The sequence below is a fragment of the Hoplias malabaricus genome, chromosome 2 (genome assembly GCF_029633855.1).
Source record: "Hoplias malabaricus isolate fHopMal1 chromosome 2, fHopMal1.hap1, whole genome shotgun sequence".
Taxonomy (NCBI): domain Eukaryota; kingdom Metazoa; phylum Chordata; class Actinopteri; order Characiformes; family Erythrinidae; genus Hoplias; species Hoplias malabaricus.
In genome coordinates, this window is record NC_089801.1 from 67959405 (window position 1) to 67975212 (window position 15808).

Sequence of the window (15808 nt, forward strand, 5' to 3'; positions counted from 1 at the left end):
TGTTCTTGCCATAGACAAGGAGTCTGGGTCCTATTCTTAATTGCTTTGGCTGATCACAAAAAACAGGCCATGTTGTTTTATTCTACAAACTGTGGGTAGCTAACTTTAGTATCAGAGGTCATCTCTCTCTCTCTTGTGAAGAAATATAAAAACTGATCTCAGGACCTCAGTGCAGATGGTAAATTCACACACCCATGATAAAATGTCTACAGGATGGGCCGGGAACCTTATGAGCAAACAGTAGCAGCAAACATCCCTGGAGAATTATTATTAGTTTGCAGCCCTCACATCAGCATATTTTCACATAATCCAGACACTGCTGACAATACCGCCGTCACAGTCATCGATGTTAGTCTCTTACATATGAAAACAAAAAACAGGATCTAGGGCCTACTACTTAGTGGAGGAAGCATCTGTTCAAGATGTAGCCTTTAAAGTAGCACTGCATACTGCATGACAACAAAAACAATCAATTCAACTGTACTTTATACAACGTCCTAATAATCTTCCTTGTTGAAATCTTCGGATTGCAACCCTCTGAACCACAGTGTATCACCACAAACTATACCTTCTTTTCAAGCAACAATGTCCACAAGGGGACCATCTAAACGTAACAATGAAACTAAATACTGTTTTTCCCCCCATTCATTTGCAGATGCAAAGCTGGAAAAACTCACTCGATCCCAACGGCATCTGGATAGAAATGACAAAACCAGACAGTGGGTCCCAGCAGCTTTCTGTGTTGTTCACTGTGGTGCTCACAGGGACACCCTTCCACTAGCAGAACAACTACTGAGTGATCCTTCTCTGTCCTCTGTACACTCACTCAAATACTTCTGCATTCTGTACACTCACTCCAATACTTAACTGCATTCAGCTAAATAAAACCAAAAGAACGATGAAAAAAAAACAGGAACAAGTATTAAAAACAAAAAGGGAACATCTAATGTGAGTATAATAAAATAACACAAACTCACTCAGCTAGATTCTGATCTCCGCACTGAGCAACATTAGAGTCATCTGTCCCTGGATGAAAATTACACTTTCGAAAGTTTCAGCTGGTTCAATATGGACTGAGTGGTGCAGGTATGTATCAGACCAAATGTATCAAACATAACAATTGGCTAAATTAAAACCTATGGATTTATGTTCATTTGCATATAGACAGGAACATAGGTGTATGTTCTAAGTTATTAAAATCATTCATTCATTGTCTGCAAACACCCAGTTCAGGGTTGTGGTGGGTCTGGAGCCTACCCGGATTTACTGGATGCAAGGCAGGAACACATCCTGGAGGGGGCACCAGTCCCTCACAGGGCGACACACCCACACACACACCTATGGACACTTGAGTCGCCAATCCACCTACCAATGTGTGTTTTTGGACCGCGGGAGGAAACCGGAGCACCCGGAGGAAACCCACGCAGACACAGAGAGAACACACCACAATCCTCACAGACAGTCACCTGGAGGAAACCCATGCTAATAAGTGAACACACATGCACACACAGGTTGTTATTACAGCCTCCCTGCTCCCCCGGGAGAGGACACTTCTTGCCCCTGTGATAATCAACTTCAAAAGCCACTGCTCGTCTACGCTAGAGTCCTGGCTGAACACAAGAACATGCGGAACCTAGTAGCAGCCTATTAGGAGATACAAGTCGACATGTTTGACCAGTGGTTGACTGTATGTTGTGTGTAAGATGAAGAAGAATGAGTTTTTGCAGCCTTCAAAATCTGTTTGTTTAGGTTTGCATGGGAACTATGAGGCTAACGCAGCCAAGAAGTAACGAAAGCCTTGTGCGGACTGCACCATTAATCACACGCTCACTTCAAACCACACCAAGTTATTAAACAACCTGAAAGTGTCTGAATTAAAACAACCTCAATGCCTTGCTCGCCATGCGGTCTTCAAATGTTGCCTTAGATGGCAACATTTTGACATGAAGGTACTTGAAAACAAACTGCGTTTAGGACACACTTTGAAGCCAGCAACGTGTTGTGACATTGTTAGATACAAATACGTCAACGTTCACTAGATACAACTAGATAAGACGAAACAATCTGTCATCTGACTCATGGCTGTCATGGCTACTGCTGGTCAGTAACAATAGATGAAGGTAAATAAACTTGAACCATTTTCACATATTAGTTCTGGAAAGTTCTGGAGTTGTCCTTTCACACATGTATCGTACAGACAGAGGTTTTCAGCGTCAGATGCGTTCTTACAGGGAATTCTCCTGAACATTATCTGCTCCATTTACTCATGTGCTCACTCTCATTTTATAAGGAGCCTACCCAGATTTACTGGGTGCAAGGCAGGAACACACCCTGGAAGGGGCGCCAGTCCTTCACAGGGCGACACACCCCCACACACACCTACGGACACTTGGAGTCGCCAATCCACCTACCAACGTGTGTTTTTGGACAGTGAGAGGAAACCGGAGCACCCGGAGGAAACCCACGCAGACACAGTGAGAACACACCACACTCCTCACAGTCACCGGGAGGAAACAACCTCAATGCCTTGCTCACAGGGAATTCTCCTGAACATTATCTGCTCACTCTCACTTTATAAGGACTTTGTACTAGCGCTTTGCAGGAAAAAGTCTGTGCACTGTCCAATAAAACATGTTACAATACAGTTCCTCTGGGTAATATCTGGACGTTTTCTGGGTTACTCTACACGTGTCAAAGGCATTGCCTCTCTCTGCCAAATGGAAATACCTGAGCAAGCAGCGTAGATGTAGCAGGCACACTTGATTCAGACATTAACACCTTCCTCTTTGTGAATACTGCATCTGTAGATAGCATTCATAATGTTTCAGATACAGTCACAGTGTCACAAAAAGTAGTGCCCGTGTTGTAGGTGGTTACTTTGTTTGACCGTTTTATAGACAACAATGGGGCTTCACTACTCTGTTTCATATGCTGACTGTATTCAGATAACAGTTTGCTGGGTTATGTTTATTTTTCCATAAACATTTCCATTTGACTTCTGTGTCTCTTCAAGCCTGTATTACCCAGAATGAAAGACCACCTTATGTCCGAGTACCACCAGGCCTTGTATATCTTTCATCTTGGGTTTCCTTGTGTAGCCACTTCATCTACAAGCCAAGTGCTTTCATTTCTATGGTCAATGGTTATCTCTGAACTTTGACTCGTACCTTTGTTTTGCAAATTGCATGGGAACATTTCACTGAACGTGGATTCAAGGAAATATTTGGAAACTATGAATCCACATTTCTCCCAATGTAAATGCTATTTTACTAGGAGAGCTGGTTTTACTGTCATCTCTGGCCTCATACAGTACAGAGTTATCTGTGTCTATTTTGTGGATCTGATGACTTACTGCACAAACACCTTAGGCAAATAATGACTTACGGTATATCCTCCTTCTGCTTTTGATGACAGGAGGTTTATAGAGTGGAGCTTTGTCCTTTCTTTTTTTAGGCTACTTGGTGGGTATGCAAAAGACTGGGAATGAAAGACTATGCTACACCAAGCTAAGCATAACAACCACCCCCCCACACACACATACCCCTAACTAGTAGGAATTGCTAAATATTTACTCCTGCTGCTCGACACAGTGTATCACCCAGTAATGGATCCACAGTGGGCTACCCTTGGCTAGAGGGACACAAGTGATGAACAATCGGGAAACTTGTTTACGTTCCAGGTTTGCCCCATTTGCTTGCAGCTCAGAGGTTCCATGTGACAGTCTAGTGGTTGGAAAACACCAAGTGGTAAGCAAGGCCAGGCAGAGCTGCACAACAGGACAAAACACAGACTGCTCTGAAAGAAATTTCTTAAAAATCACTATCCATTATATTACTTTTTTGTTTTTAAATAATCTACAAATTATTCTGTAATTCTGTCAGTGTTTTCTTATAAATTAATGTCAAGTAACAACTCATCCACAGCCCTTTAGAAGTTTTGGAAAGTACAAAAAGCTCTAATCACACCACAAAAACACCACACTCCTCACAGACAGTCACCCGGAGGAAACCCACGCGGACACAGGGAGAACACACTACACTCCTCACAGACAGTCACCCGGAGGAAACCCACACAGACACAGGGAGAACACACCACACTCCTCACAGACAGTCACCCGGAGGAAACCCACGCAGACCAAGCTCTAATCATTAAAGAAGTCTTCATTACACACTCTACAGAGGCAGGAACTGTATATAGAGTTTAAAACAAATGTATGAGCATCACACACTGCCAACTAGCCACTGGTCACTCCAGTTATTAGCCACTAACTCCACCATGTTAGTTAGCCTCCTACAATCACAAAAAATGGCACCAACTTAGCAGGGCGAAGGCAAGCCTTAGCTTTGATTTTACAACCAAGGTGTGGCTGAATAACTTAAAGGAACACTATGTAAAATTTGAGGGTTTTTTTTGCTCCTACCCTCCTCCAAACAGTGCAGTTTCTGCTGTGCTGAGCCCAGAGTAGCAATGACTCTATTCTCCCTATTACAGGTCAGTGGAGCTTCATCAGTGATTTTGAAGCTGTGATTTTAAGGTAAAAATATTACATATTGTTGCTTTAAAAGTAGAGCTCCAGACTGCCATTTATCTGTGGTCATTTTTATGAAACAGCCCAGTGCTTGGTTGTGTCTAATTGGCCTGACTCGGTTACAAAAGATGAACCTTGTCTGGACATTATTCTGGTAAAACCAGGTTATATATATAAAAAAAAAAAATAATAATAATAATAATAATAATACAGCTCTTTCAAATGCCTATTTTAATATAAAAATCACATTAAACCCAGACAAATGTCTACATTCAAAAGGTGTTTATGCTAACAGGACGTGACTAGCTTCAGTATTTCTGTCTGAGGATTCTTTTTAATAAATTTAAAAAGAAATTGCCCAAACTCACAGCGCAGCCAGTCACAGGAAACATTAAACCTGTAGAAACTTTCCATTTCCTCCAGAGAAATCTTCATCAGTCCTCCACCTTCTACCATGGGCTGCAGACACACCTCACATATCTCTCCCAGCATCTCTCACTCTCTCGTTTCCTTCTCTTTCTACCTCTCACACTTTCATGACCTGCCTCACTCTGCTTCTCATTTTCCCGTCTCTTCCCAACACTCTTTTATTCCCTCTCCATCTCTTGTTCTTCTCACTTGTTTGAATTTCCTCTCTCTCGCTCTCTTTTTTCCATTCACACTTCTGTCACACACACACACCCTCAAATACTGCAAGGTGTGAATGCGGTAGTCAGCTACGATGCATTTGGTCTCCAGGCTCCGCCCACTCAGAGCTCAGGTATAGTTAACAATAGAAGGCAAAATAAAACAAGCGCCACCCTGTGTGTGTGTGTGTGTGTGTATGAGCTGTAAAATCTGACATTTCTTCTCAAGAGGGACCTTAATATTATACACTATAACTGACAAAATAAATGTCTACAGCACTGTGTAAAACTCAAAGACCATTTTTCATTGATAGAACTTACAGACAACAAGGACATTAAGGGAACCTTAAAAAATTGGCTGCAACTAAAACTAAACAGACTGTATTAACTTGTCCACCCTTTGCCCATATTACAGCTTACAGATTTCAGGAGACTTGCTTTTCTTTCTCTTTTTAATAATAAATAAATAAATCTTGAGGGTAATATTTCCATAGTTTATTCCAGTTTTTCCAGTATTTCAATGAAACAAGCCCCTAACCTAAAAAAAAACCTTTAAGTCCACCAGTTAAAAAACCGGATTCATATCAGTCCAGTCTCATTTCTTTTCTTCATACCCATACAGTTAAATCTTAAAGTACAGCATTAAGTTCTATGGCAGGAAGCGGATTCCCTTGTCTACACACATTTTACCAAGAGGCACATTTTTTCTCAACAGATTTTCACAGTTTTTTATTTAATCAATAAAGGATGTGCTAATATTACAGACACAGGGAGAACACACCACACTCCTCACAGACAGTCACCCGGAGGAAACCCACGCAGACACAGGGAGAACACACCAAACTCCTCACAGACAGTCACCCGGAGGAAACCCACGCAGACACAGGGAGAACACACCACACTCCTCACAGACAGTCACCCGGAGGAAACCCACGCAGACACAGGGAGAACACACCAAACTCCTCACAGACAGTCACCCGGAGGAAACCCACGCAGACACAGGGAGAACACACCACACTCCTCACAGACAGTCACCCGGAGGAAACCCACGCAGACAATTTAATGCATTTATTCAGCAGGATGCTGCAAGAATTTCAGCCGGTGCAACATGTGGCAACAAGGTCTGTACTGTGGAAAGTTTCCATTACTGTGAATGAAGTTTCACAAACAGTGGGTATGTTCCGTGTGTGCTTTTGCTGGCATTAAGCGTGCCACAAGTGGCAGGAACAGACTTGTGGTTCACTTGGAATAAGACACTTCACTCATTTGTTCAGAATGAACTCTATTATTTCCTATGTTCCTTTTTTAAATAATCCATTAAATATCAACTAAATCTTATCATTAAACCCCTTACAATCCATTTCAAGTTCTATCACTGTATGATCAAGGTTTAAGATTAATCTAGAAGCTTTGCATGTATTCAAACGTACAACAAACGTCTAATTAATGCCTAAATGTGAGAGCACCTTTGCGTTTACCTTTATCTGAGGTCTGTTCACATTTGTGCTGCTTTCTCCTAGGCTTCGTGAAACAGTAAAATAAAACACCCAACGTTGGATTCATATTCTGACGGGATATCCACAATCACTCAGTGTGTGTATGGCAATCAGTGTAACCACAGAATACAAAGGTCGTGTGTGTGTGTGTGTGTGTGCGCATGCACCAGTCACACTTTGAACCTGACTTAACCCTTTTCATTCATCACAGAGCCAGCCTCCATTAATAATGAATCATAGCTCAGGAATGCCACACACAAATATACGATATTCAAATGAATAACATCGAAAAGCACCACAGCGTTTTCCTTGCTGGAGAATCCATGTCCAAACCCCATACGAGACCAACATATAGCACTGAGCAAGTGGACCAAACTCAAAGGTATTACAAATAAAACACGTTTAAAGCAGATTAGCAAATTGCCAGATAAAATACACTGTTGGAAATGGTTCATTTGGGAACTAAACAACGTAAAAGCCTTTGCCAGTGGATTAAGCAGCAGAATGGATATGGCACTGTGTATGGAACAAAAAAAATGCACATTGGACTACGCACATTGTAAATATGCAGTTGTTCAGCAAGCATTTAAATGTACAACTGTATTAAAAGACTGCGAAAACAGGCATTAGTACGAGCTGCAGAGGATCAAACATCATAACAGAGAGAGAGAGAGAGAGAGAGAGGCTTATAGAAAGAGATTTACGTTCACTCACGCAGTTTAAGAATGATCTCGGACATCTGTTAGTGTTTCTGTTTAGCTGCTTGTTGGTTCACTCACTGCTATCACAGTGTGTCCGACCCTGTCCCTTCAATACCAAGTCTGTTTCCTCTGGTTGTGTGTGTGTGTGTGTGTCCTCCACACACAGCCCTGATGGCCATTCATTATATTAATAAAGCTGCTTGTTCAGCTCCTGCTCTCTCTCTTCCTCTGTACGTGCATGTGTGTTTTCTCCTAGCACTGAGACCATTTACTGGGTCATTAAATACACAGGCAGCACTTTAAATGTATTTGTATGTGTGTGTGTGTGTGCATTTCCCTGCTAAAAACACATCTTTAAAACCTGCCAATGACCAAAATGACAGTCGAATCAGTGTTGATTCCGAAAAGTGTTGTAGGGGAACAGATACCAACATCGGAAAACCACATAAAACACCTCAGTAACCACCAGTGCATCCCATCAGTATCAGTCTCTCTCTCTAATGCATTGCAAAAGTTGGTCAGCAGTTTCATTATGCCTCTAACAGCTCTCCACAAAACTCAAAAACAGCCGCTGAGTCTCCTTCCCCCGAGGAAACAACCGCTCCATCAGTTTCCATACACATACACCATCTTCACCCTTTAATATCCAATATCCCTTGCATAGACGTCTTGTTTTCATCCCCAAACACATTCATACGTTATCAAACTTCACTCTCTCCATTTCCAACAAGCGTTATTAACAAGATCATATTTAAAAGCCTGCTATTTGGACTCGTGCCATCCACCATTTCAACTCCCTGAAGCCACACCACAGCCCAAGAAACGCACATACTTTTGCCTACAGCCGTCTCTGAGCTTTTTCTTTTGACAACAACAGCTTTGAATTCAACAACAACAACAACAACATGGTCTCTGTTTCCAGGCAAACACACGTCCTATCACACGACCGCACACATATCCTCACCATTCCAATCCCTCCAGGAGCTCCTGCGGCTGTAGGTGCTGAAGCTCCCTCCCTGCAGCAGCGTCACCGACAGGCTGTTCAGGAGCTGCGAGAGTCGGCTGAGGATCCGCTGATGAGCCTCCTGTCCCTCCCGCAGCAGCTCCTGTAGAGACATTCGTACCGCTGACTCACAGACTTCAAAACGAACACGACGACCCCAGCCCAGACCAGCCGGGCCGCACCTAGAGAGACCTGGGGCAAGACCGACACTGTCGACCGAAGCGGCTCCAGAAGCGAATAGTCCCAAGTCAAGGTGAGACGAGGTTTGAGTTTGTTCCAAATGCAGTTACAGTGCAGCAGAGCTCTCCCAGAGGCGGTGTTTTAAGGGCAAGTGTCCAAGAGTCCACGCTTGGTAGCAGAAGTAATCCACAGCAAAGCAAACTGGTCCAGGTTGAGTCCATTGGGGTTTCTCTGTTCCGCAGGGTTAGTTTGACCAGTGTTGTAGCACTGTACACTACCCTTGGCTTTGCTTTCAGGAAAAACAAGTAGCCAAAGTTAAGGCAGGACCAGGCCCAATTTGATAGTGTCAAACAGAAATACAGCCGTGTGTTTCTTCACTTCAAGTCTAAGCAGGAAGGTCAAATTCAAGATAGCTCTGTAAAGCTAAATTGTTGTAGACTTTTGGTTCCCTTTGCTTTTCTTTAAGGGTACGTAAACAGCCCCAGTTAAGGCAAACCCAGCTGTCACCTGGTGAGCCAGCTCCAGAGTATGCTGTGATTCTCGTCCCTTTACTTCCGTTAACGTGTAAATTAACGAGTATTCCAAGTCAAGTCAGGGTGAGGTGAGCTGTTCCAAACGGAGCAAGCCCTGGAGAACAGCAGAGATGTCCATGATCTATTCGTTAAGGGTGAATGAATAGTCCAAGTGAAGGCACAACAAACTGCTCCAAACTGAATTTCAGCATTATTCCTTTACATTTTCAAAGTTACGCAAGCCGTCAAACCCAAGGTGGTCCAATCAGATTTGTCCCAGAGTTTTTGGGTTTTTGTCTGTAAAGGAAAAAGAAAATTTCAAGTAAAGGCCAACCGAATACCCCTCACTTGATTCCCTTTGTTTGAGGGGGAACTGAGAAGTCCAAGGCAAGGCAAAAGATGCCACCCCAAGTGAAGTCCATTCCAAATAAAACTGCAGGGCAGCACAGTCTTCCCTTCACTTTGCTCCTTCCTTAAGGTGGAAGCTGGAAAGATCCAGTGGCTGTTTTTCTGTGTTGAGAAGCATCTTCACACTGTTTGTTGAGACTGGGATCCGGTTCTCACGCTGTTTCTCAGACACACACACACACACACACACTCACATACACACACACTCTGGCTCGCAGTGAGGCGCAGAGCTGTGGAGAGGAAGAGAGGGTGGGTGATTTGCTGGGACGTTTTAGCACAAATCCCCATCTGCTCAGCTAATTATACTGACAGCAGCAGCAGCCGAGCAAGCGGCGCACGCGCACGCACATGCACACGCTAATCTTTAGCATTCTCGTTGCGCCACTTAGGGGACAAATCAACAAACGTGCTTGTAAAGGCACAGTGGGGAGGAAGAGAGCGTGGGATGAAAAATATCTAGTCTGTTGTGATGGATGATGATGTTAATACTGTGATATTGAAAGGAAAAGTCCAGGGTTTTTCGACCTAATCACATTAAACACAAGATATACACACAACAAAAAGACAGTGCTGAAAAACAAAGAGGCACTTTCTATTAATTAGCGACTTCTGAGCTAAAATCCCTCTTATTTCTGAAGACGACTTTTCCGTATAGTGCTCACTGAATATTTACTGGAGTGCAGACAAACGGAGACAGATGCAGGTGACTTAACCATGTATGCAGCAGAGAGAGAGAGAGATAAGCCAGATTAGTGCAGACTGCGCCTGTAGGCCTCTCGGTGCCCTGTACGGACTGTGAGTTATACAGTCACATGCTAACCTCACACTCAACAGGTGAACGAATGATAAGAACAGAGAGTCGAATGAATAACTCACCAGAACTCCACCATCACGATTAAAATAAAGCTAAACTAATAACACCTGACGTCTTCTTCCGAATGTGAGGATGTGTGCTGAAAGATTCCCTTTTCATTCCATTCAGCCTCAAGCTTGTGCACGCACATCCATACATTAACACATCTGAGGTGACATCAGAGGAGAGACGCAAGATGAGGCATGCCGAGTGTTCCCTGATGAATTAATTTACAGATTTCATCTCCTTATCTCCCTCTCTCGCATACACACACACACACACACACACACTCCCCCACCCACTTTTTTCCACAGTTATTCAATATACAGGGTGGGCCATTTATATGGATACACCTTAATACAATGGGAATGGTTGGTGATATTAACTTCCTGTTTGTGGCACATTAGTGTATGGGAGTGGGGAAAACTTTTCAAGATGGGTGGTGACCATGGCGGCCATTTTGGATCCAACTTTTGTTTTTTCAATGGGAATTTCACAAGAATAACGTTATTCTTTCATGAGTTATTTACAAGTTTCTGACCACTTATAAAATGTGTTCAAAGTGCTGCCCATTGTGGTGGATTGTCAATGCAACCCTCTTCTCCCACTCTTCACACACTGATAGCAACACCGCAGGAGAAATGCTAGCACAGGCTTCCAGTATCTGTAGTTTCAGGTGCTGCACATCTTGTATCTTCACAGCATAGACAATTGCCTTCAGATGGCCCCAAAGATAAAAGTCTAAGGGGGTCAGGTCTAAGGGAGACCTTGGGTCCATTCAACTGGCCCACGACGACCAATCCACTTTCCAGGAAACTGTTCATCTAGGAATGCTCGGACCTGACACCCGTAATGTGGTGGTGCACCATCTTGCTGGAAAAACTCAGGGAACGTGCCAGCTTCAGTGCATAAAGAGGAAAACACACCATCATGTAGCAATTTCGCATATCCAGTGGCCTTGAGGTTTCCATTGATGAAGAATGGCCCCACTATCTTCGTACCTCATATACCACACCATACCATCAAGATGTGCAGCACCTGGAATACTGGAAGCCTGTGCTAGCATTTCTCCTGCGGTGTTGCTATCAGTGTGTGAAGAGTGGGAGAAGAGGGTTGCACTGACAATCCAACACAATGGGCAGCACTTTGAACACATTTTAAAAGTGCTCAGAAACTTGTATACGTTCAAATGTTTTTCTTGTGAAATTCCCAATTAGTTTGATGTGTCACATGATCCTCTTCCCATTGAAATAATAAAAGTTGTATCTAAAACGGCCGACTTTAAAATGGCCACCATGGTCACCACCCATCTTGAAAAGTTTTCCCCCTCCCATATACTAATGTGCCACAAACAGGAAGTTAACGTCACCAAACATTCCCATTTTATTAAGGTGTATCCATATAAATGGCCCACCCTGTAGACACAGAGGCTCTGCAGCTTTCAAGGACTCTCTCGCACACTCTCTTACAATACAGTAACGATATGGCCAAAAAGGGACAGTGTTCTGGCCTACATCTAGCCTTTAATAGTACTTTGTGTCTATAACGTTATGTAATATTTTGCTACATTATATTACATCACTGAGACACACCGGTTTGAAGGAAATCACAATATTATGCAATCTAACTTTCAAGAAGCATCCACTGAGGTTTTCCTAGATTGGGTCTGCTGAGCCTGTGCTAGACTTGAGTATGTTTGCAGCAGATGAGGTAATGGTTCAATTTCTTTATTTTTGGTGGGGTACCACTGTAAATGTATACATGATAGAGCTGGGCGATACGGCCAAAAATGATTTCACGATAAGGTTTTCTATATTGATCAATCTCGATATTTATTGCGATATTAACATTGTCACACTGTAACAAAGGACATCCTTCTAAAAATATAGACTGAATACACCAAATGTTCATTACTATACAACATAAATATGCATATGTAGTATTCACATTACTCAGACTCAAAAGGACTCACAAAGAACACACCACACTCCTCACAGACAGTCACCCGGAGGAAATCCACGCAGACACAGGGAGAACACACCACACTCCTCACAGGCAGTCTCCCGGAGGAAACCCACGCAGACACAGGGAGAACACACCACACTCCTCACAGACAGTAACCTGGAGGAAACCCACGCAAACACAGGGAGAACACACTACACTCCTCACAGACAGTCACCCGGAGGAAACCCACGCAGACACAGAGAGAACACACTACACTCCTCACAGACAGTCACCCGGAGGAAACCCACGCAGACACAGGGAGAACACACCACACACTCCTCACAGACAGTAACCCGGAGGAAACCCATGCAGACACAGGGAGAACACACCACACTCCTCACAGACAGTCACCCAGAGCGGGACTTGAACCCACAACCTCCAGGTAGCACTAGTATTTAGCGTTTCTGGATGGCAAAGCAAATGCTACAACGCTTAATAATAATAAATAACATACATTCAGAATGTAATAGGCTACACGTTTCTGGATATGTACAGTATTCTGTAGTGTAGTGCTGTCAGTAAATGAGAATAATGTCTTGGTGCCCTTCTTAAATACATGCCCCATTTTGGGTGACTGAGAGTAAGTGTGTGTGACTGTGGCCTGACAGCTGTGCTACTGCACTACCTCTGTAGCTAGACAGAAATAAACACCCTCACATGCATAAGACGCTTATAAATACCACCCAGACACTCACAGAAGAAACAGACAGCAGGGATGTTGGAGACATTCTCATTCTATAAGAGACAGCTCAGGTCCAAGTTCATGGCTTTGACGTTTACTGAGAAGGTCAAGTCAACTACATTTTTCTGCAGAGTAGACTGGTGAACGTATAATATTCTTAGCCAGTTCTAGCTGCCGTTCCATATAATTTTCTTGTAATTTTCCCCTTAAAGTTCATTTATGATATTTCATTTACCAAAAAAAAAAAAAAAAAATGAACCAGAGCTCTGCTTATTTTATTATTTTTTTGAGAGGCCATATACAGGACCTCATTCCTGCAGTAAACTGTGGGGCTGTGGAGGAAGCAGCGGACGTGTTCAGTTTTGCTAATTCTCACAGTGTGTGTGGGTTGGGGTTGTGTTTGTTGAAAATGTTTTACTTACTTTCCTGCAAGACCTTTGCTTTAGATCCTAGAAGTGGTAACAACACTTGATTTCCTCAAAACAGACGCGCTAAATGTTTTGCTAGCACGGCAGTGTGAAATTAGGTCAAAGTGAGGCGTGATTATCGCACAGTTCATGCTAATTAGATGAGAGAAAGACGGTCCTGATCGATTGCCTCTGCAGAACAGAGAAGGGAGGAATTTTAAACAGATTCAGGCACCATACTCAGTAGGAAAGACCTTGATTAGATTGTGAAAAGATCATTTTCCTAACCTTAAGATTCTGCACTAAAGCTACAAGGTCATTAACACACACTTGCTTTTGTGGTTTGAAAATGACAAATCTCCATCACACTCATAAAAACAGTAGTAACCACCACATTAACATTTAAATATTGTACAAGTACTTCGGTCAAGTTTTCTGTGTTTATTTTGTTTGTATACAGTACAAACAAAGCACAAAGGCCAATGTGTGGTCAAAAAGATTCCTTTACTCGTTAGCGACAGTAGCTTTGAAGCTAAAGTGCAAAACAAAACTTTTTGGACTCCAGTCATGTCCTGGTAGAAATACCATTAAACACCGTGTATGTTCTTTCAAATTGATATTAATGCCACATGAACCATACCTGCATTAGTTTATTCACTAAACTCAGATCATTTCTAGGGTAATTGCACACTGAAAAGTAATCAAAGTGCTCAAGTCACAAAATACATTCTGATACACACAATTAATATTGTATTTCTATACACAATGACATATCGTTTAGGGGAAAGAACATGCATCGTGTAGTATCTTCAATCTGTGTCTCTATGTTGAAGTAAACTGATGGTTAAAGCCTCCCCACTGAAATGATGTATACACTCTACTTACTTTGCACTGCCTTGAGAGTGTGGCTGTATTTTAGAGCGTTTTTAGCTGGTACCTACAGGCAGCTAAGTGAATGTATGAGTGTTTGTGTGTGTGTGTTGCCCTGTGAAGGACTGGCGCCCCCTCCAGGGTGTATTCCCGCCTTGCGCCCAATGATTCCGGGTAGGCTCCGGACCCACCGTGAACAGATTTCTGATCGTTACACAGCCTTAAGCCTGACTTTATCATTGTGTTGGGGAAAAATGCAGTTTAATGGACAAATGGGAGAAAACACCCTATTGGTAATGAATGCTTGATACTATGTGTGATCAAGTGAGATTGATGGAGGCATCACCTGGATGTAGACAGTGATTTACATGAGGACGCACAGAGTGTTCTATTAGTTGGCAGCTACATTCAAACACATACGTTTACTAACATGGCATAATGAATGTCAGTGTATTTGTGATGAATGAAGAGAAGCAGGCGCTTAATTAACCAAGCAGGAGCTCTGTCTGCCCAAACAAAGGGGGTGGGAGAGGAGGCTATAAAGTTAAACTGGAGCAGATTTAAAAGGTGAAAGGTGTTTTTAGTGACTATTATAAGTTGGAGTCAATCTAACAGACATTATTTACAGTATCACTACTTTTTAACAACGCTTGATCATTTCTACACCATCATATCAATTCTTCTACTTCAAAAATAAAGAATAAAAATATATTAGATTATCATATCTCAATCCTGTGCAGAGTGACAATGCAGCAGAAAGTGCCCCTGGCTGGGTTCAGGTAGCAGGAATGCTGTAAAATACAAGTACCCACAGATGCTTACTCAGAGGTAAAATCAGCGCTAACATGACACTGTACAACGTAATAACAGCTCGTGTTCATATCTTACACAGCACACAAACCAAAACAGATACAGTAACAGCCCTCTCCTTCTCAATGACATGATAAAGGTAAGTCATTCAAACATACACACACCCACACACTCCAGCTCCCCCTACCAATGCAGTGTGAGACAGCATCGAGCCTCCTCCGGAGCCCCTCCAGTGCCATTTCGCTCATCTGCATCCACAGGAGCATAGTGATCTGGAGATGTAAAGTAGCAGGAGAAGCAAGAGGATGCTAAATCTACTGGTGAGAGAGAGAGAGAGAGAGAGAGAGAGAGAGAGAGAGAAGGCAGGGACGAGGGGGCAGAAACACTGACACACATCCACATGCAAGTACACACACACACACACACACACACACAAGCCAGGCAGAGTCAGTGCGCAAATGCACACACCTCAGCAAGACACTCTGCAAAGTCACCAAACACACACAGGCATTTGGATCATGCGCAGGCAGGCGCACACGAACACTGCAGAGCCATTGCTCATACGAACTGACTGCCAGAGTGCAGGGAAGGACACAAAGACCAGAGCAGTGGAGGGGAAATATATACATGCTCTGGTTTTGAATGTTCAAACAGCCATAATCTAATCTTTGTGTGTGTGTGTGTGTGTGTGTGTGTTCCTCAGGAAGCAATTATACGTGTCACAATCA

At 43.0% G+C, this 15808-nt stretch overlaps 1 protein-coding gene across 3 annotated transcripts in view; it reads right to left on the bottom strand.

Moving 5' to 3' along the window:
• mcf2la (mcf.2 cell line derived transforming sequence-like a) overlaps nt 1-15386 on the bottom strand; it is a 79580-nt gene extending 64194 nt beyond the window's left edge. The window contains exon 1 of one of the 3 annotated variants that reach the window (XM_066661153.1): nt 15268-15386. In XM_066661153.1, the coding sequence (XP_066517250.1) occupies nt 15268-15346 (79 nt within the window). In that variant the 5' untranslated portion in view covers nt 15347-15386. Of the gene's footprint in view, nt 1-677; nt 740-15267 lie in introns of those variants that run through there. The other 2 variants (XM_066661156.1, XM_066661155.1) reach the window with 2 other exon arrangements.
• Nucleotides 15387-15808: the final 422 nt, after the last annotated feature.